Consider the following 24,067-nt stretch of genomic DNA (forward strand, 5'->3'; position numbering starts at 1 on the left):
GGAGAGAGGAGACCAAGAGCAATATAATAGTTGTATAGGTACTAATATATATATTATATATACGATTTGGTTTGGGTTTATCTTTTTTGATTCAAATTAACGTCGATTCTATACAATAACGGACATTGTCATTTTTCAATTTTTTTAATTTTTTTTTCTATAAATATCAATAAAGTTTTATCTATTGGGTCAAAAAATGTAAAAAATGAATACAAGGCTCCTGATACATTGTAACAATAGCAGTTGAAAAATATTAAAAATACATAGGCACACATTTTTTTCATAAGCATTTGAAGTTCAAATTTGGACGAAATTACATATTAAAAAACCTGGAATAACTATCTTAGTTATTTTGTTGTGATTGAATAATATTACTTGTGGGTACTTGAAACTTCTAAAGCATACTATTATATATCTATGATACTACCACGGTTTGTTGTTGATGTATAACGCGTTACCTAATGGATATTGTGATATGATTAATTTGGAATTTATTATTGATACCTATTATAGGTCAATTTTTTTTTAATACTATAGATAAGTATACCTATAATAGGTATGTCTAATACCTAGACTGACAAACCGTCTCCGCTTAGAATCGTTTTTCTTATACAGTGATATTATATCATTGAATTCAAATTTAATACTATACATTATACAGTGACCCACTTGTAACCTACTGTACAGCAGATCGAAATCCACTTACCCACCTTTTTAAACTTAAGAGTGTATCGACATACATCCCGTCGTTAAGTAGGTATAATTGTTGTAGTTCCCGTTCAAAAATTTGTCTTTCATTACGCTGAGTAAACGGAAAGATTTATCTATAAAAGAAAAAAAAGATTTACTATAGGTATTGATAATTTGGAAAAATGTTCGCAAAGATAAGCTTGAAGCCGCGTTATATTTTAAAACTCCCAAGCTTATATTAAAAAAAATTAAAATTCATAAGCAAATTTATGTAAATGGAGAAAACAATTTGCCTCTTTACCGAAAACAGAAACGGAAAATTATATAATAATATAATATTTTTTAATTTCAGGTTATTATAAAATCAAATAACAAGTCACTCAAGTCAAACCTAAAATAAAATTGACAGTTTTTTCCTTATTTTAAATGTACCTATTTTTATGTTTTTTAATTTTATTAGAAGTCTACGTAAAAATATATAAGTATAGAACCACAAAAAAAATGGATTATGGAATCAAATGATTAATAGAATCAAAATTATCTGCACCAATTTGATCACATTAGCGGAACTCACTGTAGTATCATACGTAGGTACTAGGCATATGTTATTGTTACCTATTTAGTTGTTTTAAATTTAATTGTGCATAAAAGATAATAATATAGGTACCTACGTAATCAGTGGTGTAGCTAAGATTTTAAAATGGGGGAGGGGGGCTGAAACCAAAGCACTATATTTAAAAAAAATTACTCAACAATATTAGCAATAATGATTTATTTTTATGTTGTTTCAATATTTTTATATATGGCCAATTGAGGAGGCATGGCCCACTGTCCCCTCATGAAGATGGCACAGCACGTAATACAGAAATGGTGAAAAGTTTCAAACAGCATGATAAATTTAAACTTAATATAGATATGTATATATTTTGTTAACATTATTTATTTTTTTAGTGAGGCCAATAATTAGTATTACAGTAATATTCTGTAGTATTACACAGGAAATAAGATATACGTGATGTAATATAGTATAATCTAATCGTGTTTTAATTTGTGTAAATACATTTTGTACATTTCTCGGATGACATTTTTTTTTAAATTTTAATTATATGTAAACCACATTTGTACAATCAGAAATCACGAGATAAATATGAAAAATAATGTAAAACGGTAAAAACATAACGTTAGCATAATATAGGTCTATACAAAAAATATTAGATATTAGATATAGAGATAAAGTTTATCTTGAAAATAAATAGATTAAACATTCCTGCGCACAAAACATTATATATATATGCATGATATTACCTATGCTTAGTAAATATTAATAAATAATATACGTAGGTACCTTCTAAATCACATTTTAAACTATTATAGTTTTTATGTTGTTATGAAACCATTAAATTATATTGTTATTTTTTATAAACGAACACACGCAATTAATAAAAATAGCTGGCTATTATTACTGTAATTCTGAGAAACGATTTAAAGCAATTTAAGTGTGTAACAATTTACAATATGAGTAAATACATTATGGGTTGAATTAAATATTCACTTGGCCATACAGTTATTACTTATTACTTATTCCTATTATGAATTACGAAAAAAAAAAATAAAACTGCTGGTGTTAGGTAAATATTACCGTCTTCTGCTGCTTTTTAATTAGTTTTCCTCATTATTAAAAAAAGTTTTAGTACTTTCTAACTTATGTTTGAAACCAACTAGTTTAAAATAAATGTTCTACCTGAAACTATCCTAAAAGTTAAAAACTTAATTATTTTTTAAGTTCCAAAAAATGGCGTTATACATGGCGATTCACCAAATATAATCACCCCCTTTTTTCTTCAATAATTAATTTATTCAAAATCTGATTTTTGGAATTTTTAAATATCTACACTAAAGACCATTTTTTCAAATTCTAGAGATTTTTTGTATCACTACAAGGAGCGATTTTTTGTATCACTACTAAGGAGTGTCCTGTGGAGATATATACTTCTGTTTTTCAATTGAGAATACCCCTTTCAAGTATAAATTATACGGAGGATAATTTTTCTGAAATTTTTGACATAAGTATCAGAATCAAAATTCGTGAGGGTAGTTTTTGAGTTATTCAACTTTATGTTCTAAGGATAAAAGTTCCATGGTAATCGGTTTATAATAGGGGGCTATGGTGATTTGAAAATTGTAGTCAATTAATCTATCAATATTAACAATTTATAAAAATAGCTCAAGTATAGTAAATACTAGATCCAGTTATTTACGTCCATTTTACATTTATGTAGAACCATTTCTAAGGACTATCCGACTATTATCATCAATACAAATATTTTAATAACTAAGAAAGTAGGTACTCATTCGAATTTTGAATTGGGTACATCAACATTTTCAAAAAAATATTCCACTAAATAATTAAGAATAAAAAGGGGGTTTCTCATTTGAAAAAAAAGCAGAAGTTTGTATCGCCACAGGACATAACTTAAATAGTACCTACAAACAAATTCAATAATTTGAAAATATAATTTACGAGTATATTTAAAAATTATAAGGGTGAGCATGATGCTTGGTGAATCACCGTGTATAACCATAAACAAAAACATATTATATTGTAAAACCATCAGGAATAGTCGTATAAGCTATTAGGTACATCGTACATACGTGCGTCGCTCTACTCAAAATGTAAAACTATTTAATAATCATACATGATAGATATTTATGTCTATTGTCTGCAGAATGCAGATAAATATATCACATTATTATATAACACATACTCCCGTTATTATTTTAAAATTAATATATAGTAAAAACATATTTCAATTAAAATTGTCGAACATTATTTGTGTTGATTTCCACATAGACATCTTTTAATAATTTATAATAGTTTAAAATTAGTTTTTAATGTCAAAATATAATAACGTAACAAATCGTTATAATAATGATTAGTTTATTGGTATTTGGTACCTAGTGTATATTAATTGTTTAACCGTCTTCAACAAATGTACGATATTATATTATATTATAATCTAAAATTTTATGAACCTACTCCAAAGTAAAGATCTAAGAATACCTACGATTTTTAGCTTGTATTTATGTTGTTATTATAATGTAAAATGTGCATGTATTTTTGGCAGACCAACCGGTCATCTGTGGAATGTTTTCGCTTAATTAACTAATTAAAAAAAGTTAAGTACACTATATATGACTAAAAATGTGACTGATGCAAAAATAGGAATGAATAACTGTCTAAAGAATTGTTTATTTTAAAAATATCTACCTACAGTAAACGAACAAACAAGATATTGTTTAATGCGACACAAAGCGGTAAATATAACAAATAACTAATGAAGATTTAAAAGTATTATCAATTTTTTTTATCAATTAATAAAAAGTATAAATTAATATTAAGCGTGTAGTTATCATATACTATAATATGTTAATATATGATTAGGTATTTGGTATTTACCTGTTATAATATGTCCCTATTATTACGGCCTTGCCTATACTACGCCCTACGGGCTATAATTTCATATATTCCGTGCCTATACGACCTCTACTTATTTATACTAATTAGCAATTACCAAAGACCAAACTATACTAACCATAGTAATTAGCATTATATTTTTATAGTTGATATAATATTATTTATTACCAATATTACCAGGCCTACATAGCTATAGGCTATGCAGTGTACATAATGGTTTTAAATTTATATTTGATCATATAATAATATGTGGATACGTTGAATTAAGACGAGTTTGTACCTATCTATTTTTTATATGATGTCCGGAGCGAGAATGTTGGTTTACGCAATCATATTTTTTTTTTTGTGTCTGACTTAGAAACCTTGACGGTGGTTTCTAGTAGAAAATTATATCAAGTTTGTTCCTTACGCAAAACCAAATTCTGTCAAAATCGATTAGGTTAAAAATTGAATTACTGTAAGCTTAAATGTTTCACCAATTATTTAAATAATTAACGTTTAACATTTTACTAGATATGAAATAATTTTCAGAATATTTTTACTCTTTTGGTGCTCTTTAGATGCCGTTTAGTATTTATAGATATTTACAATTTTCTATGTATGTATAATAAAATTGTAAACCTAAAAAAACCATGACAATTTAATGTACCTATATAATTCCTCATGATAAGAATTTTTTTTAAGCGTTTAAAAAATTGTCTCACCCACGTGTCTGTATTACAAGTTCATATTTTGTAATATATAGCAATTTAACGTTCAACAGTTTTTTTTTAACTTTAATAATATGATAGTAAATTATCTATATTACGTAATTTAAAAGGAATAAAATATTTTGTGGTTTGTTGGAAGATGGAAGTGCATTTTTAATATTTTATTATTAAAATCACCTGCAGTGGGTATACCTAAATAACGAGTAGGCATTTTTAAATTGTAATATTTTACACACCTATATATAACTCGCTTCAAAATTAAAATATGGAAAAAACATTTCCAACAAATCACAGAATACATGTTGTAACATTTCAGTTTGGTAATAGGTAAGTTCCTGAATAAAGTTATCTGTCTTGAATCACTATCATCTACAGACGTCAGACCCTATTAGTTATCGTTTTATCTCTGTTTATTATTAAATGGGCAATTAGACGCAGCTCGTTTATTTAAGAGACTCAGCATCCGCGATTCCAGCCACGCTCGATTTCCGGACACTTTTTACAAATCAACAAGTTGATCTAACTTGGCCGCCAACGCACCCCTCCCTAGAATGATACGATCTGTATACTTTATAAGTTGTTGACATATTCGTACCTATATTTACCTAGCTATATTTATCTTATTGTTATCTTATTCACTGTTATATCGTTCTTATATTATTTTTATTTTAATACTTATCTTTGTGACTATTTCGTTTTAAATTTTATTATATGTTTCTATCTTTGTAAAAGCCAATATTGATGTTAATTTATAAAATTAGAAATAAAATAAATAAGTTCTTGCAGGCTGCAGGAACCACTAAAAATATCATAAATACATTTGCAGCATTTTTTTGTACAAATGTCATGTTCAAATGTTGACAAAATTAGAAACAAATTTTGTTATTTTGTTGAAATTCAAAAAAATTATTTGTAGGTAACGTTCATCATTACGTATCTATATATATATATATATAAATGATTGTACATTTTGAATAAATTTTATAACTCAAGATCCACGAAACCGATTTCGATAAAAATTTCAGGGCATATTAAGATTGATATGTAGATGGTTTCTGTGAAGTTTGTACGCTGTGCAATAAGTGATTCTGGAGTTATGGCCTTTTAAGTACACACCTGGCGACATGGCTATATATTTAAGTGCAAACCATGGAAACCATGGAAATTAATTAATTAATTTTTTTTTCGTTTTTTTTTCTACAGTTTTACATCAAATCGTGCGCCACATTAGAATTCATTATCGCATTGCGCAGTAAATATATCGTACATACATAATATGACAACAACAACTTTATTTTCTAGACAAATATTAATTGGTTTGAAATTAAATGAGATTGATTTTTATTCAATTTCAATTGCATGGATTTAGGTGTAAAAAAAGCCACGACCAAGACGACAGAATATAAGCCGACGATCACGTAATTATGTCGCACTGTTGTCTCATTGAAAACCTTTGTACAGGGTCAAATCTGGAACTACTTATCAGATATTCTTGATTTTTTTTAAACGAAAGAGTATATCACAGAGAAGGTTATTATGAAAAAAACATTTTAGGAAAATCCACTGGAAAGTAGGAAATCTGGATGTCAAAAATACAACAGTGACGCAACAGGTTAGGTTAGGATTTTGTATTAATTGATTATATTAATCCACCATAGGTAGAAATGTAGAATACGACAAACTTGATATAACTTTGGTACTTTAGAGTTAAATCATACACTTACGTACAAACTAGGGGTCCGCGATCTACCACAGGTAGATTGCCTACCTGATAATATACTGCTGCGAATCAGAATTTTTATTCCGGGCAACGGAAAAGTTAAGATTAATTTTAAACACCATACACCGAATATTAAATAGCGAATTGAACAAAGTTTGAGTCATATAGAGTTGGTACATTTAACGGGCAACGAAGTGCACATATTCAGCTAGTATATAATATATATAGCCCGCCACAGCGAAGAAGGTCGTATCTCTGTTTTCACAAGATTTTTTTTTTCAAGTTGTCGTAACTGTTTTTGTGTAGTTCCTACGAAGACGGTAGTAACTGCATTTTAATTTTTATTGTATAGAACTTCTTTGATTGTTTTATGCTACTTTCAGTTTCACGGGAACTACACAAAAACAGTTATGAAAACTTGAAAAAAAAAATTTTGGAAACAGAGATACGACCTTCTTCGCTGCGGCGGGTGATATATGGTATGTACAATGTAAGTAGTATATTATTTTTATAAAATTACATTTTTACAAAATTTTTATTAATTTTAAGCCACTTATAATTTATAAAAATATTTACACCATTTTACTGTACACTGCAGCAGACTTATAAAGATATTATAAGTTAATGGCAGCTGTAAGCTATATATAATATTATGATAGTTTAATTATATGGAAATATCAAATAATATCAAAATAATTATATCATAATAGTATATTACTATAGTAAATCTAATTAGTTTTGAGCAATAATTAGTTCAATCTATCATGTTACTAATATACCTACAAATAAATTACTAATAGCAATATAAATAAAATATCCAATTAGAAATATATATAGACTGACATACCTCCCAGAATCGTTTTCCGTATACTATGATCAATCATTGACTTCAAATTTAACACAGTGACTTACTCATTGACAAGGAACACGTTCGACACCTAATATACCTTTACTACCATAGAATAGGTAGATATAGATGAAAAATGTTCACATATTTTCTGTGATACTGCAGACTACAGTGATGTGTGATGATAGTACTATAATATATTATATATACAGGGTGATCCAATTAACGCAAGACACTTTATCGTTTAACCATCAACTTTTCGTATAATAAGTGTTTTACGTTAAATGGATCACACTGTATATATCAACAACAGTAGAACGAATTTACCTGTTTATATTTGTAACACATATAAAGTATTATCGAAACATTTTTTTTTTATTTATTAAAACTTTACAATACAAACATATAATGTATAAGCTGCAGTATTTTGTAATAAAAAGAACAAATTAATTGACATATTGGTACATGATTAATATTGAATGTTACTCATAATATAACAATGATAAGAATGGTATGCTATTTAGGCTATCAAGTAAATAATACACTGTTATTATTAACAATTAATAATGGTGACCATACGAGTATGGGCTGTCCGTATTAAAATAATAAGTAATAATATAGGCAGTTAGATAATATGTTTTTAATTCCATACACAATATCGTTACAACACAATAATAATTTTTTATTTTATTTATTAGGATAAACGACAATCGGCAGTAACAATATTTGGGTTAGTATAAAATAAAATATAAACTTAAGTATAGTATAAAAATTAGATTGACAAATGATGGGGGGGGGGGGGGGTTAGGTTAGGGATACGCTACTGTAGGTACGTACAAATAAAATATACGACAGAGTGATACATATGAGTGAAAATAAGTGAATAACCGTACGTATCATTTTTAAAATAAAATGGAAGCAAAGGGTCAGCCTTAAGCCTTAGGGTTGGGAAAGTTAGGTACTCAATGTATTGAAACTGCTTACAAGTTACAAGTTACATTTAAAGTTAAAAGTTATATATTGGTAAATGTATGAAAAATTATTGACCTTCCACGGGTTAAGTAAAATAACTTTATGGTCGTTATGTTACGAAAAAAAAGATATAGGTACCACTATAATTATATACCCACTGAATATCCGTTGGCTAGATTAATAAATTGTCAAAACCAAAATGAACATATAAAACGTTTATTTTATTTTTTTTGCTTTTGCAGTCTCGTTTATAAATTATCAAAGCACAAAAAGCACAAATTAACTTGTAACTTTCATATACAGTACCAGAAAAATTTGTAACTAGTTACAAAAGTAACCTAGTAACATAACTTAGTTACATTTAAGTTTTAACTATGATATGCCCAAAGCCCAACCCTGGGCCAGCCTAAACCATGAGTACCTTGGTTTAACTACATATAAGCTATAGGCATATACCTATATTGTATTATTATTATTATTATTATTATTATTATTATATCAAGTTGAATATTACAAATGTATTGGTACTGAGCGTATATCTATTAAAAAATTCGTCTTCCAGATTCGGCATTTAATAAAAATCAAATGTTGCATATGACGTATCATCTATTGTGAATGAAAATAAAAATATATTCATTTAATTTTGTCTTATACAGGTTATCGTTATAGGTATATATAGTTTTTGAAACTCACCGTTACAGCAGTGGCAATTCTCCCAAATTTGGTTATTTGATATTTTACAACGCCATTGGGTGGTTCTACTCAAAAGAATGCATCTTATTTTACACATTATCCAGCAAGTAGGAGTCGGTTCTGACATAATAGATGTTTCCCACGCAATAAGACAAGTCTTATTTTCATTTGGAACACTACCATTATATTTTTTCCTCTCCTCGTAATCATCATAGTCAGAGGAATCCACAAACAGTAATAACGTCAGATGTAAAATTAAATAAACAAAACAGAATTTTTTGAAGAGATCCATTTTAAACTAAAAGCATCAGAGAAATCAGTTGAAATTTTTCGATGTGAACTACCTATATAGTTCAAACCGATCCACTGTAGACCCCACTGCAGACAATTCCTAGCGATCCTAGTGAAATCCGTCACAACTAGCCCCATTAGCGCTTCACAAAGGCACACAGAGTCCATCCGTGAGCGATCTATGGTAATTATATTTTATGACCAATATGGTGACGTCGGTCCACGGTGGGTTTTGTACACATCGTTAAAGATTAAATTTTTCCGTCTAATTTAATTCTTCAAAAAATACCACCCCTGCAGCAAAAAGAGCCGTACCTAATAGGCTATATATAATAAATGATAGGCTGTAGAGTTAAGTTTTAAGTAAAACCAAGTGGGTAATATTGATAAACTTAGTACAGGGGCATACCCAGGAATTTTCCAAGGGGGGGTCCAACTTTTTTTAACATGTAAAAAGTAAACAATCAGTGGTTATTGCACCTTAAGAATTTGAAATTCTGTCAATAAATGGGGGGGGGGTCCAGACTCGACCCCCCTTGGGAACGCCCCTGACTTAGTAGGTGTGTACATTAATTAATTACTACACGCATATATATTAGTTGTATATTTTTATCGTTGTATATTGTAAGTATTGTACTTAACTGCATTTAGGTAGTTATTGATTTCACAATGATTTCTATATTTACAATATTTAAATTTAAGAAGTGTGCCTTTATATAATAAACAAATGTTTATAAATCTATCACTATCGGTTACCTTTACGGCTTTACAGCCCACCTTGTTAAGTATTCGAATACTCGTATTTACTATACATATTATATTAAATACTTATCAAATATTTTTTGACAAGTGTATTTTAAATACTTTTTCATTCCAGAATACTAAATATATATTTCCTTTTTGCTATCGTATTTTAACAAACAATATTTTTGTTTCATATATTACAATTTATTTTAAAAACTAGACAGTATTAAAATATTATTTTATAATGCTTCTAAGAATTTTTAAGAATTTTTAAGATTTCATTAAATACGCAGTCACGCAGATGACACTATAGATAGGTTCCCTAAAATCTTGTTGATTGACAATAGAATAAGTATTTGACATCTGAAACGATTCTCGAACCAATTAAATTATTTTATTAAAATATTTATTGATAATTTTTAGTATATACTTGTGATAAACGTAACTATCAACTAATATTTTTGTATACAAAAAAAAGTAAAGTATTTTTAATAATTTTAAAATGTACTCGTATTTATATTCAAATACTTTTAAAAGACAGTATTCGAATAGTATTTCAAATACAAATTCACCAGTATACCAGTATGGTATATTCTAAATACATTTGAATAGTATTCTCAACAAGGCTGTTTATACAGCTATATAGATATATTTTAGAGAGGATTTATCAATTCCGCCAAAACATCCTCCAGGTTTGAAACTTTGAAAAAAGTTATGCATCGAAAATCGACTCCGCTGGCTATTGATTAGATGATCTCTATAAGTTCGCCTCAATCGTCTAATTTATCGTTTCTCAACACTGCATTTTATTTTATTTTTATGCATTAAATGTTTAAATTATCATAATTTTGCTAATAAAATAATTTTCCATACATGTAAAACAACGTATTAGTTTTTAATAAGTAAAAAAATAAACGTTATTTGGTCAAGTGGTACATGAATCATGAACATTTTCAAACCGCGTAGGTGGTACGTGGATATAAAAAGGTTGAGAACCACTGGTATAATTCACCGACACCCAATGTTTGCCTCTCATTATTTAAAATCATGTTTATACCCGTAACTATTAAGATTTAAGAAAAATCAATTAATTTTAATTTGTTTTCACGCTGAAGATATTTGTTACAATATGATTTTAAATAAAATTAAGCAATTAACAAATATGTAGATATTTCTCGCGGCGATTTAATAATTCAGTTGACACAAAAGTATAATAATTATAGCCACTTCAGCTTATCTAGTGTAAATAAGGAGAAATAGACAGTATATAGGATCTATTTTTAATGAGGTGTTTATTGTTTAGTTATTATTTCAAAACATTTTAAGTTGTACAATCACAATATAATATATTATTGATATGTGCAGGGATCCAAATAATAATTTAAAAAAATTAATTAGAGTTGAGTTAATAATTTACTCCATATAAATTTAAACATTTAGAAATAGGTACCTAGATTGTTTTTTTTAACTATTAACTTATAACTTGACATTCTTAAAATCTTAACATTAAGTCGTTGTCTTAGCTTCACTAACTTAAGTTTATTCTTTTCGCATTGACTGGCAAAACCTATCACTTAAATTCATGAAAAAATAAGTTCACTGTTTACGGACATTTAAAATTTAAACTTTTTTTAGTTTTTTTTTCTATAAATATTAATAAAAATTTATTCGTTGGGTTAAAATGCTTGAAAATTAAATACAACTATACAAGGCTCCTGATATATTGTTACAACAGAAGTTGAAAAATATTAAAAATACATATGCACATTTTTTTTCATAAGCAATTAAAGTTCAAATTTGACGAAATTTATCAAATTGAAAATTTACAAATTATTTAGTAGGTATTGTTAAAAATGTATAAATTGGTCAGCTTTTATAGCTGAAGATTAAAAATTCAAACCAAGGTTCAACGTAGGTAGTTAGTTCTGTAACCAAAAAATCTAAGAAATATATAAATACAGTTTTTTAAGTTATTTTAAGTTCAAATTTGGACGGAATTACACATTAAATAACCAAGAATGCCTAACGATTTTAGTTAGTTTGTTGGAATTTAAAAATATTATTCGTGGGACGTGGATACATGAATTCGCTCAAGTATATTATTAATATTTAATTAATATATTCAAATATTGAAATATGATAATATGCAAATAATATTAATTCAACTTATCGGAACCAGTATTAATATAATAACAATATAATAACAATATAGTTAATATAATTATATAAAATATCATAGGCTGACAAACCATCTTCGCTCAGAATCATTTTTCTTATACAATGATATTATATCATTGAATAATATTGAATAATGAATTCAAATATAACACCATCCATTACAGTGACCCACTTGTATCCTACTGTACAGCATAACGACACCCACTCACCCGCTTTTTAAGTGGTGTTTTCAAAAGTTGATTTTTTCGTCCTTTATTGGTCCACTACAAACCCGTGTAAATATTTTACAAAATTCATGTTGTAAATAGGTAGTTGAATGGTAGTTGTGATTAATTTCACAAAAACATTCACCAACATTTAATTCTTAGTACAGTTTTTGAAAATGGTGTTGTGCAGGGCGCCTATAGATTAAACATTTTAATAGAGACTTGCAAATTATTGGTGGAGTCAATAAATATTTTGAGTCGAATAAGTTAATGTGGATATAGGCCAACTCCACGAAAGCAAAAAATGGTATCTCTAAAACCCTCCCTCCTTCAAAATTAAAAAAATTATTTCTATGGTCTATTAAAGTATTAGGTAGGTACTTCAAATACAAATTTGTAAGCGGTACAGGAACTGAAACCTAAAACAAAACATCAGCATCAGTATGTTAAACTTATGGGACATCCTAGTGAAGCCAACTCTGTGTAAACAGATTATCACCCATGTTGATGCACCTAATACTAAACATGAACGAGTAGTTTTTCAGTTACTAAAATGTTTGTACTGAGGATAATAGGTACCTAATCCTTAAAAGAGGTTTTACAAAAATATAAATTAAATCCAATATTGGATCTAGTATTTATAATACTTGACCATTTTTACAAATTATAAATGTTAATAGATTAATAATAATTATTAAAATGTTCAGCCCCCATATCTCTGAAACCCATCATCGTGGAATTTTTATTTCCCTAGACATTTAGTAAATAAAGTTGAGAAAATAAAAAACTACTCGTTCGAATTTTAATTTTGATACCAGGTACCTACTAATCTACCTACTTCAATTTTTTCAGCAAAATAATTTATAATAGAAAAGGGGTTTTAAAAACAGAAGTTTGTGTCTCTACAGGTCGCAACAAGTCTAAAGTAATATAAAAAATCTCAAGAATTTTAAAACATGGTCCTTATTATAGGTATATTTAAAAATTCCAAAAATTAGACTTAGAATAACTACATTATTGAAGAAATAAAGGGGTGTGCATGATTGGTGGTCGTAAAACACAATTCGAAAATTGTTTATCCGAGGATAAATCAGTTTTATTTAATAATTTTTGAGAACATGGGGCATGAATTATCCATTTGTGTGACACGGGTAGCAGTAGCATCTTAAATCTGCTAAAAAATTATTCAAACACAATGTGTTTATTTTTATAATTATTAAGATACAAAATCGCCCATACTACTTCTAGTAGTTACCATAAAAAATAAACTTAAAAATATTTGAAAATTACAAAAAAATTAAATAGAAAATAATATACACAGGGACAAACGCGAGTGACAAATGATAATAATACGACGCAGTAAATTTATGGGATAAATAATATAATTATATAATATTATACAGTTTAGGTATATTATGATGAGGTTTAAGACGCAAATCAGCATGGCGTGTTATCTCTGCACTCTTTTAGCAGTACAACATCGCAAATTTGCGTTCAGCGGAACCAATTTTGTGTGGTTGGCTTTAATATTAAAGTGAGCTGACTTGAATTATCAAACTTTAAGATAAGAATGTTATCTGCGTTTGTACCTATACGTCAGATTTTTAAAATATTTTAATTACTAAGCGAGTTAAATTGCAATATTGTACCTACGTACTACTCACGTTAAGGATTATTTAACGCTCTCTGGTTAACAATGATGTTTTACTCACAACTCATTAAAAATTTAAATATCATAAAAAAAACCACAAACGAACAAACACAGATAACGTCCTTACTATAAAGTTCACAGTATTTAAAGGTTAATTCAGTCAATAGTATTAATGCTAACCACACAAAATTGGTGTTGCTGAACGCGATTTTGTTGTACGTTGTATATACGTTTCTGAGACAGAGACAAAACATTCGAGTGTGACGCGTTCTTATAATAATATTAATATTTAATAACTATTATAAAGAACAAAATGATATTCAGTAATTAAAGTATTATAATAAATTATAATATAATTTCGTTAAAACATAGTATCTATCTAATAATAACAGGTCAAGACGATTAAATATTATAAGTTGTAAGTGCGTTTGTAAACCTGTTATGTATATAGCCATGTAGGTACATACAGTACTGTACGTTAATACGTGTATATATTTTATGAAACGTCTTAAACTTATAGATCTTTGGTAAGAGGTTTGTTTAATAAAAATATAAAGATTAATATAGGAATGACTTCAGTCAATAATTCATGTTTTAATATTAAAACAACAATTTCTACCAGACAGTGACCAGACTAGAAGTTAAATTAATTCCTAGAAACAAAATCACTTTCTATTTTTTTTGGTTAATATATATTATATACGTACCTATATTATAAACACGAATAAGTGAATATTATTTTATTATAACTGTGAGCACAATCTTAGGTCGGGGTAATAAGTCGTTTAGAAAGTGTACTTGGCCTAAAAATTATTTGCGTCTGAATCATCATTTACCACGTATAGGTATAATGTGTAGGTATTAGATATACGATATACCTACTATACAGGGTGTAACAGAAAGACCTGATAGATGAAATAACTTTTGTTCTAATCGATATTTAAAAAAATGTTTGTATGTATAATATCATTGATTTTATAATGTATATTATAAAATCAATGGTATAATGTATGGTCACTTGCGCTAGTAGTATAAAAAAAATTATTTACATTTTTAATACTGAAAATAAAAATTTAAAAATTTGATTTACATTTTTTTAGAAAAATTCAAAATAGACAAATTTGTAAATCTGATTACAAGAAAACATTTTAGGTAAAAATATTTATCCAAGTCAAGTAGTTTATTTTTAGAATTTTTTTAAATATCAATATTTTTTGAGTACCTATCTAAATTAATTTAGAACGTAATAACTTTTTTTCAATTTTTTTTTCTGATTTGAGTATATTTCTTAACATATTTACTAACCATATACTCAATTTTCATAATTTTTGTCATACGTTTAAGTAACATAATTTATTTTTTGTCTGGTCTTCCTGTTATACCCTGTATACATCTATACTAACATGGCTACATAACTGGTAATGGTACAGATTCATTTGGACGAAATCTAACTGAGTACAAATAAATCGTAAGTATGAAAAGTATAAGTAGGTCCCGAGTCCGGATGGGAAGGAGGTGGCTATCGTAGACTGTAGAGGTGTTTTATTTATACCCCATATTCTTTACCTAAATAGTAAATATTAGGAGGTACAGCAAAATAATAGACAATCAATAATAACAGATTATAATATTTTGCATTGATTTTATACCTTATTATACGTAGGTAGGTATAATTATTGTATCAAATATTATATACGATATAAGTCGTATATAGTATTTGATTGCATATAACTATATAAGGCTATATAATAATAAACTAAGTATTAAACTATGATAGATAAGTAGGTATGTACCTACCTTCCTATGTTATTATTGGTAATCTATGGTTTTGGCCTTTGTGTTAATTAAATAGAAAAAAAACAAATTTTGGATGATCTATACTGTTTCAGCGGTATGGAGGTTAAGAGGTATTATTATGGATCAGCGCTAAGCTGTCGGGAGGGGTGTCTTTGAATCATTTAATTATTTAAATTAAATGTGACAAGCAATAATAAATTATTGAAGACGTGAAAAAAAATTGGTCAACCCACAAAATAGTCAAGAATTTATACTGTGAACAAGTACAAATTGTACCGATAAATGGGAAAAATTGCCACACTAGATAATGAATAATTTGTGTTAAATTATCAATCAATGGAAGTATTGCAAGAAACTTTTACTACCAACGTGTTTCTGAAAAAAAGCAGATGGAAAGGATATACACTGTGCGATTACTTTGGCAATGGTAACATTTTGCCTAAACCAACCTTCAAACCATAAAATTCAAAATAATGATTAATGAATTTTATCAAATTATCTTTTTCAAAAATAACGATTAAAATCTTAATTGTTCTTAATTGTTTAATTTTATAACCAGAAAAATTGGTAAGCTCAATATTATATTATGTAGCTAGGTAGTTAATACTTAATGTAATACAATTTTCAAATGTATAAAAACATACACACTTTACAAAACCAATGCACTTATTGGCTATCGGTCAGATTAAATCGAAAATTTACCAATTTATCATTTGAGGAATGACTCTAAACAATCATACCTCAAGACAGGGATAGGTAAGATACTTAAAAATCAGTATCAAGATACCAGATACTTGATACTATTTGTCTTTGGAGTACCTATCATGATACTTATATTTTAAGTACCTATTTGTACAGATACTTGATATGTATGATTTAAAAAATAAGTCACGTTTTTTTTTTAAACTTACATTTATTCACATTATATAATATTATCAATTTTGTATTAACTCAATAGAAATAATAATATTCTACAAGACATTTAATAATTAATAATTGTTAATTATGTATATATTACTTTAAATATTCAGCATAAACAACAGTCAATAGCTTATTACTATAATTAGTATTATATACTTATATAAGGTACTATTGTTATAGTAGGTAACTGCTAAAGTATTAAGTATCGATTTATGGATATTTTGGTAGGTATGTTATTAAATATTAATGTTTAAATGTTTGATGCTAATGTATAATAATAATAATCAGGATTATTTATTTACTTTATTTTGTATACCTACCTATGGTTTGTGCCTTGTTTCCTTTTAAAAATAATAATTTATCAAAAATAAAATCGACAGTTTGGTCCTGGTTAGATTACCTATTTGTAAATCCTGAAGACGAAAAAAAAATATGTTCGATGGGTACTGAAGATAGCAAGCAGGTACCTATTCATCAAACAAAAAGTTATTTTATAATGAGATAATAATAAACTATGAAGTATATAAGGTACCCTCTAAAGTAAAGATTTGCCCAAAAACGTACCCTGCCCTTTTCGACCAAAACAAAAAATGTAATAATTATAAATATTATATTTATATACTTAAGGTCTTTATGTTATACTTATAGAAAATTATTAAATACTTCGTTTCCTGTTAAATGTATCAACTCCATATGACTCAAACTTTGTTCAATTCGTTTTTAATATTCGGTGTATGGTGTTCAAAATGTACCTATCTTGACTTTTCTGTTGCCTGGAATAATAATTCTGATTCGCAGTGGTATATTATCAGGTAGGCAATCTACCTGTGGTAGATCGCGGACTCCGTGCTGTTTGTACGTAACTTTATAATTTAAGTCTAAAGTATCAAAGTTATACCAAGTATGTATATCACTCCTCCTAAACGGCTGGAATAATTGTGAATGCCGAGTTTGTCAACCAATATTTCCTCCTCATCCACGAAGACGTAGCATTGACGTTGCCACAAGTTTTTTATTTTCAAATTCCCTGACTTTTCCAGGTTTTCCAGACAGATTAAATCAATAAAGTTTTAAAAAAAATTTTAATTATCAACCCAGAAAATATTAAAATCAACTAAAATTATTAAATATTTTATTAAAACAATTTTGCATGCGATGTTCGACATATTATTATTTTACATTAATGATTTTAATATCTCGTATGTAACTCCATAAAAAGTAACATAATAACATCTTATAAAATAATATATTCGTAAATATTCGTCAATAAATAATTCAACTGAACTTATTTTTAGCTATTTCTGATCTTTCGCGAGGCGACGCGAGCGCCAGTAACTAAGGCCGGGGCTATGCACGGCGTATTCCGCCGCGTTTTCTGTCGAATTTAAAACGCATTGGTTTAAATCGACGGAAAACGCTGTGTATAACCCTAGCCTAAGGTGGGAGCTACACTGTCGTCTCGCACTCTCGTGGGCTCGTGAATAATACGTAATAAATATTCACGCAAAATACTATACGTATATTTATAATGTAAATACACCCGAATCTAAAATACCAAGTTATTTTCAGTACGTTTTTTTTTTATCATAGAATACAATTATTAAACAGAATAAGAAATGTATAACGGTGTTTGTTAAATTTACAATTTTTTCCCAGTTTTTCTTGTTTGAAAAATAATTCCCTGATTTTTCCCGGTTTCCCTGACTTCTCCCGGTTTTCCCGGTTTTCCCGGTCTGTGGTAATAATGATTATTTTATGCACGTAACTTATATATTATGTGAGTATAATACGCTCAATATTTACGTAATTGCGGTACATATAATATCAAAATGCAGCGTACAAAAAAATTAAATGCATTGAATGAATACACTGATTCACGGCAACCAATAATAATTATTATTTTAAGTTTTAAAACCCATGGCAACCATTTATAAACAAAAATTTCCACCGTAAATTTCTAAATCCTTGTTTGAGCACATCCCCTGGTTGGACCTAGGGGGATGATTTGTGAATCTAAACAATCTGGGGCGTCACCCAAACGTATACAAAAAATGTCATCAAAATCAGTCCAGCCGTTTAGGAGGAGTGCGCTTACAAACACACGTACAGTAGAATTATATATATAAAGATATATTATTCCCAAGTTGTATAAAGAAATATATAAATAAATAATAATAATTATAAAAATATAAAAATGTTGTCAATAATTAATATTGTGTAGTCATATAATGTTGTCACTAATTAATATAATAGTAAGTAATGAATTAAATAATAAAATAATATATAATATTTGTAAAATTATTGAAAACATAATTTTGAAAATTATTAAAAGTATAAGTTGCATAAAATTTGTAAAATATATACATAAAATATAATTCTAATTACAATTATTAACATAATTATTGACAAATTCTAACTTATACTTTTAATAATTTTCAAAATATTAAATTTGCAATCATTTTACAAAAATTTTATATTATTTTATATTTTAATAAATTATTGGCAACTATTTTATATTACCTATTATAATTATTATTATTCGTTTATATATATTTTTATACAACTTAGGTATAATAAATATTTAATGATTTTCTATAAGTATAACATAAAGATCTAAAGTATACAATATTAATCATTATTGAACTTTTTGTTATGGTCAAAAACGGCAATGCCCCATATAATATGATAGAAATACACACTATTACAATTTAATTTAAGAAACCGCCCAATCCGGCTTCTATGCACTAGTAATACATAGATAGGACACAGTGGAGGGCAAAAGGACATTGTATCCGCTCCCCCAATCGCCGTAGTTTCCCTCTGTTTTACACTATGTTTAGCTCATTTTGTAGCCAATTTTTGTGTTTATGACCCCCTCCCCCCCACACACACACACACAGACACAAATTAAGCCCTGAATCCGCCACTGGTAGGATACAAATATTTTAAAGTAATATTTTTCATAAAACCAATGATGATAATATTATTGGCAGTATTAGCACAGTAGAACAGGTAAACCAACAGGCAAATGGACATTTTTCTCATGGTATCCTGCAGTATTCTGAAGGTTAGGGTACCTTAAAATGTATGTTAGTGAAAACTAAAAAATTCATAATGTACATACATACCTAAATAATAATAATATTATAATATTATGCTTATACATAACAAAAATTAGGCAGATAAAAGAGCGTAACTAACTTCAAGACTTTATGAGGTAATTTGTTTCTATAGAAACCACATAACTATGTACACATAAACATTATACAAAGTGAAATTGTACTGTAAATAAAATGTCTGAACCTAAAAGAGCACCAGTGGATTTCTTCATAAAAGTAATATGTATTAATTAAGGCACTATCAAATTAAAACAAAATACTAGTAGAACATTATATTTTAATAATATTACAGATGCATAGTGCATTGGTGGCTAAAAACTATAGTACTGCATTGGATTTCTGCAAAGCAAGTAAAATACTAAGCTGCATAAATGTACATTTTTGGATGTTGTTTTACATTATTTATTTATAGTTTTGAGCTTTGAACAGACAAATGAGACAATGATGACATTTCACGAACTACTTACAAAGAAAATTAACATGAGTGAGTACACTGCATTATGTCTGTTGAAAATATTGATAAATATTCATACCATGCAACAGTAAATTGCCATCCAACACACACCAAATTAAATCCAATTGCCCAAAAACACTGAATAGATATAAAATACACCGTTGGAATTGAGGGAAAAATGTGCTAAGTGCAATCATAATTTATTATAAAAATAATATTTATTATTTATGCTTGCTGACACAAAGCTGTATTTAATTTTTAAGAAAGTTTTTAACAGTTGATAACTAACTTTCTTAAAAATCTGTTCATCAAAATAAAGTTTGTGTGTAAACGCTCATTTGTTCTTTTCAGTAATTTTTACAAGAATGAAGATAAATGTTGATAATAAGATTTTAACCACATAATCAAAATGCAATTGGTTTTTTTTACATAGACCTATAAACTAATGGACAGCGCATATAGAGATAAGTCAGGGCTACAATATAGGGTGAGCGAGAAAAGGAACAAAGTAGTAAAATGTATGCAGTTCCTTATGTGGGCTTCTTCACTAGTTTATATTCTTTTTCTCCAAGTTATATGGTTATGTGATTGCATAGCATTGAGGTGGAATGCACTGTCCATTAGTTTATAGATCTATGTTTTTTTTTACCATACTCAGGCAATGAAATGATAGACAATGCAATTTACTGTTGTAAGCTGTAACCTCTCTAAGATAACATATTTTAAAATTTGATTGTAATTTTTAGTGGATGAGGAATCAGATAGCACAGATTCCAGCCGCAGTAAGTCTAGTTTGTCGGAAAGTGACAATGATCTGATTTGAAAAAATAACAAATTATGTATTTAAATCTAATTATATTACACACACAATTAATTTATTTACAATTCAATTAAATAAATAAATCTGTAAATATTTTTCCATTTCAACTATTTAAAAACTTAATAACTAATTTATGAAATAAATATACTAATTATTTCAGGCTTTTAATGAAAATATGACATTACATTTGTATACAAATATTGTTTTGGACAAATTAAGGAATATAATTAACCAAATTTGCATGTCTTTTTAAATGCTACAAGAATGTTAGTGAGTCATTAAAAGGATAAAACTCACAAAACTTTTAAAAAATAAAAATTATTTGATTAAAATAATTTTTTTGCCCTCTTTCACAAATTTGTATTTAGTTTTTTAATTTAATTGGCAACAAATCATCCATTAAAACAAAACCTTCAAAATATCCACACCCTGTACCGTGAAAAAAGGAGAACAAAAATTATTATAAGCTTTACATTATATTAAACACATAAACATAAATGCACGTACACACACTCACTGGTACACACATATATAAACATATCGGTATTACACATCATATAAATGTAATAGTTGTAATAAAATAAAGTCTGCATTATTTGAAAAATAAAAAAATTAAACACTCTTTAACAATGTTTAAAATATAAATGTAAATACTTTACAATTTTTTCTGTTTTTCTATGTACATTATTTATGTAGTTAATCATGTAAAAAAATTATGTGCAGATTTATTTTTGAATGTAAACAACTATTGTGTATGAAGCAGCAGTCTTGGAGTTTGCTTTTAATTGTACTAACTTATATAAAATATTTTGTAAGGAACAAAAAAAAAAAAAAATTATAATAATTTAAATTATAAAATACAAATAAAAAAGGAGAGATTTATTTATAATAAAGGAACTATTTTATACAATATTAGTACCTAGATGTAATTTATTAAACAATTATACATAGCCAAATAAAAACAACAATGACAGATAAAATCTAAAATTGTTATACTACTTTCATTTTAAGTAATTTTAATAATGTAATCTCAAATATAAACAAGCTAATGAATTTATAATATTTCATATACAGGGCCGATCCAATTTTCTAATATGATACGTCTTTATTTGTGTAAGTATCCATTAACAAGAACAATCCAATTTAGTCCAGTATTATTTATATTTATTTTATTTAGACTGTTGGGCTGTTTGGACGTTTTATCAATTTTGGGGCTAAATACACATTAGGAATCAGGCTACAAACAAATAAAAAATGTAAGCCACTTGAAACTAAATATTATTTGTATATTATATTATTTATATATTTAATTCGAAAATATTTAAGTTAATTGATAGGTACCTATATTATAATGTTACTATCAAGATCAATAAGTTCAAAGTATCTATCAACTATCATAAATAATAGCTTGATATATGATATACGGTAAAATATTGTTATTATTGTTATAACTTAGAAGTGTATGCATATTACACTTATCATTTACAATATTTCAGTACATAACTCATAATTACAAAAGGTATTTAAAAAAAGAATTAAAATGTAAAAATGAATTTTAATATATCTTAAAATAAAGTAAAATAAAAATATATATATATATTTTTTGAATTCTGAGCCTTTCTGTTGGTGACCCCCTAGACAATTCCTCGCATCACCCATAGCTTCTGCTGGCCGGCCCTGTTTATATAATATCTACACATCATACAATAATATCTTAGCTATAATATATTTCAATACCTGTGTCATTAACTTCGTTTTAGGCTTAATATAGACATTTTAAAACCTTAAACATAATTATTATATTAATATATATTTTTAAATAAAATACAGCACATTTACAGATTAAATTAAATTAAGATTAAATATAACATGGCAACAATAATGAAACGAGTCCAAGGGAGGGAAAATGAAAATAATGTGAAATAGTTACTTAGCTAATTTACAAGTTTAAATAATGTATAATTCAGAACATGAGGAATCAGTAGGTATTCTTATTATTACATTTTCAATGTAATTTAAAATTTGTTTTGTCATGTGTTCACTAGCCTGTTGGTATTTTTAAAATAAAAAATACAATTTGGAGAATTATTTAAGTTATCAAATTTAAAAATATTTAAAATATTCAGTAATTTGTTATAGAAAACCACATTGGTTTATGCTAAAAATAATTACCCCCTCCCCCCATCACACAAAAATAAGGGGTGCTCGATAAAATAGATTTTTCTTTATTCTGTTAAATAATATATTTTATTATTTTAACATGTCATATAAATTGTAACTAATTTAGGTAGTTCAAATAAAAAATATTGTACAATTTGTTTATGAAACTAATATTGGCGTGGGTAACAATATATTATTTTTAACTATACAGAAAATATTACAGGTAATTTACATTTTATTATTTTTGTTAATTACTCGAGGCACCCTTTATACATTAACAATAATTGTTATAACTTATAACAATACAACTAAGCGTTATGCAAACATAGTTACTTGTAGTAACTAAAAATTAAACTTGCAATAACGATGGGATAAATAATAAAGTAAATTAGGACGTGAAAGTATTGTTGTTAAGTAATTATTTTTAGCTTAAACATTTAGATTTGTTACAATTAACAAATATTCCTATAAAATCATTTAATAAATACAATTAAAAACTTATTTTTGACTAATATTATATACAATATACATATTACACTCAGTAAATACCACCTTAAAATTATTGGCACATTTTTTTTTTTTTTTATATATAAGGGTGGATAACTTGAGGTAGAAGAAT

The 24,067-nt window shown here is 27.1% G+C and overlaps 2 protein-coding genes and 1 long non-coding RNA gene across 6 annotated transcripts in view; 1 reads left to right on the plus strand and 2 right to left on the minus strand.

The window, feature by feature from the left end:
* LOC107885137 overlaps window positions 1-1,008 on the minus strand; it is a 5,288-nt gene extending 4,280 nt beyond the window's left edge. Inside the window, exon 1 of one of the 2 annotated variants that reach the window (XR_003839041.1) lies at window positions 711-1,008. This is a non-coding gene — a long non-coding RNA (uncharacterized LOC107885137). The remainder of the gene's footprint in view (window positions 1-710) is intronic. The other variant, XR_001680348.2, reaches the window with a different exon arrangement.
* Window positions 1,009-6,726: 5,718 nt separating this feature from the next.
* LOC115033734 lies at window positions 6,727-22,140 on the plus strand. Of its 3 annotated transcripts, none has more exons than XM_029487304.1 (4): window positions 6,727-7,085; window positions 20,307-20,364; window positions 20,427-20,498; window positions 21,215-22,140. In XM_029487304.1, exons 1-4 carry the CDS (start codon window positions 6,966-6,968, stop codon window positions 21,289-21,291), a joined length of 327 nt encoding a protein of 108 aa, XP_029343164.1. In that variant the 5' UTR covers window positions 6,727-6,965; the 3' UTR covers window positions 21,292-22,140. The 3 variants fall into 3 exon arrangements, with proteins under 3 accessions (XP_029343164.1, XP_029343166.1, XP_029343165.1); XM_029487306.1 differs by having other exon boundaries at window positions 6,727-7,074; XM_029487305.1 differs by lacking the exon at window positions 6,727-7,085 and adding an exon at window positions 19,514-20,230.
* LOC100570675 lies at window positions 7,797-9,457 on the minus strand. The gene is made up of 2 exons (XM_003248015.4): window positions 9,108-9,457; window positions 7,797-9,020 (listed from the first exon to the last, which is right to left on the minus strand). Exons 1-2 carry the CDS (start codon window positions 9,397-9,399, stop codon window positions 8,986-8,988), a joined length of 327 nt encoding a protein of 108 aa, XP_003248063.1. The 5' UTR covers window positions 9,400-9,457; the 3' UTR covers window positions 7,797-8,985.
* Window positions 22,141-24,067: the final 1,927 nt, after the last annotated feature.

Source organism: Acyrthosiphon pisum, chromosome A1, assembly GCF_005508785.2.
Source record: "Acyrthosiphon pisum isolate AL4f chromosome A1, pea_aphid_22Mar2018_4r6ur, whole genome shotgun sequence".
NCBI classification, from domain to species: Eukaryota; Metazoa; Arthropoda; class Insecta; order Hemiptera; family Aphididae; genus Acyrthosiphon; species Acyrthosiphon pisum.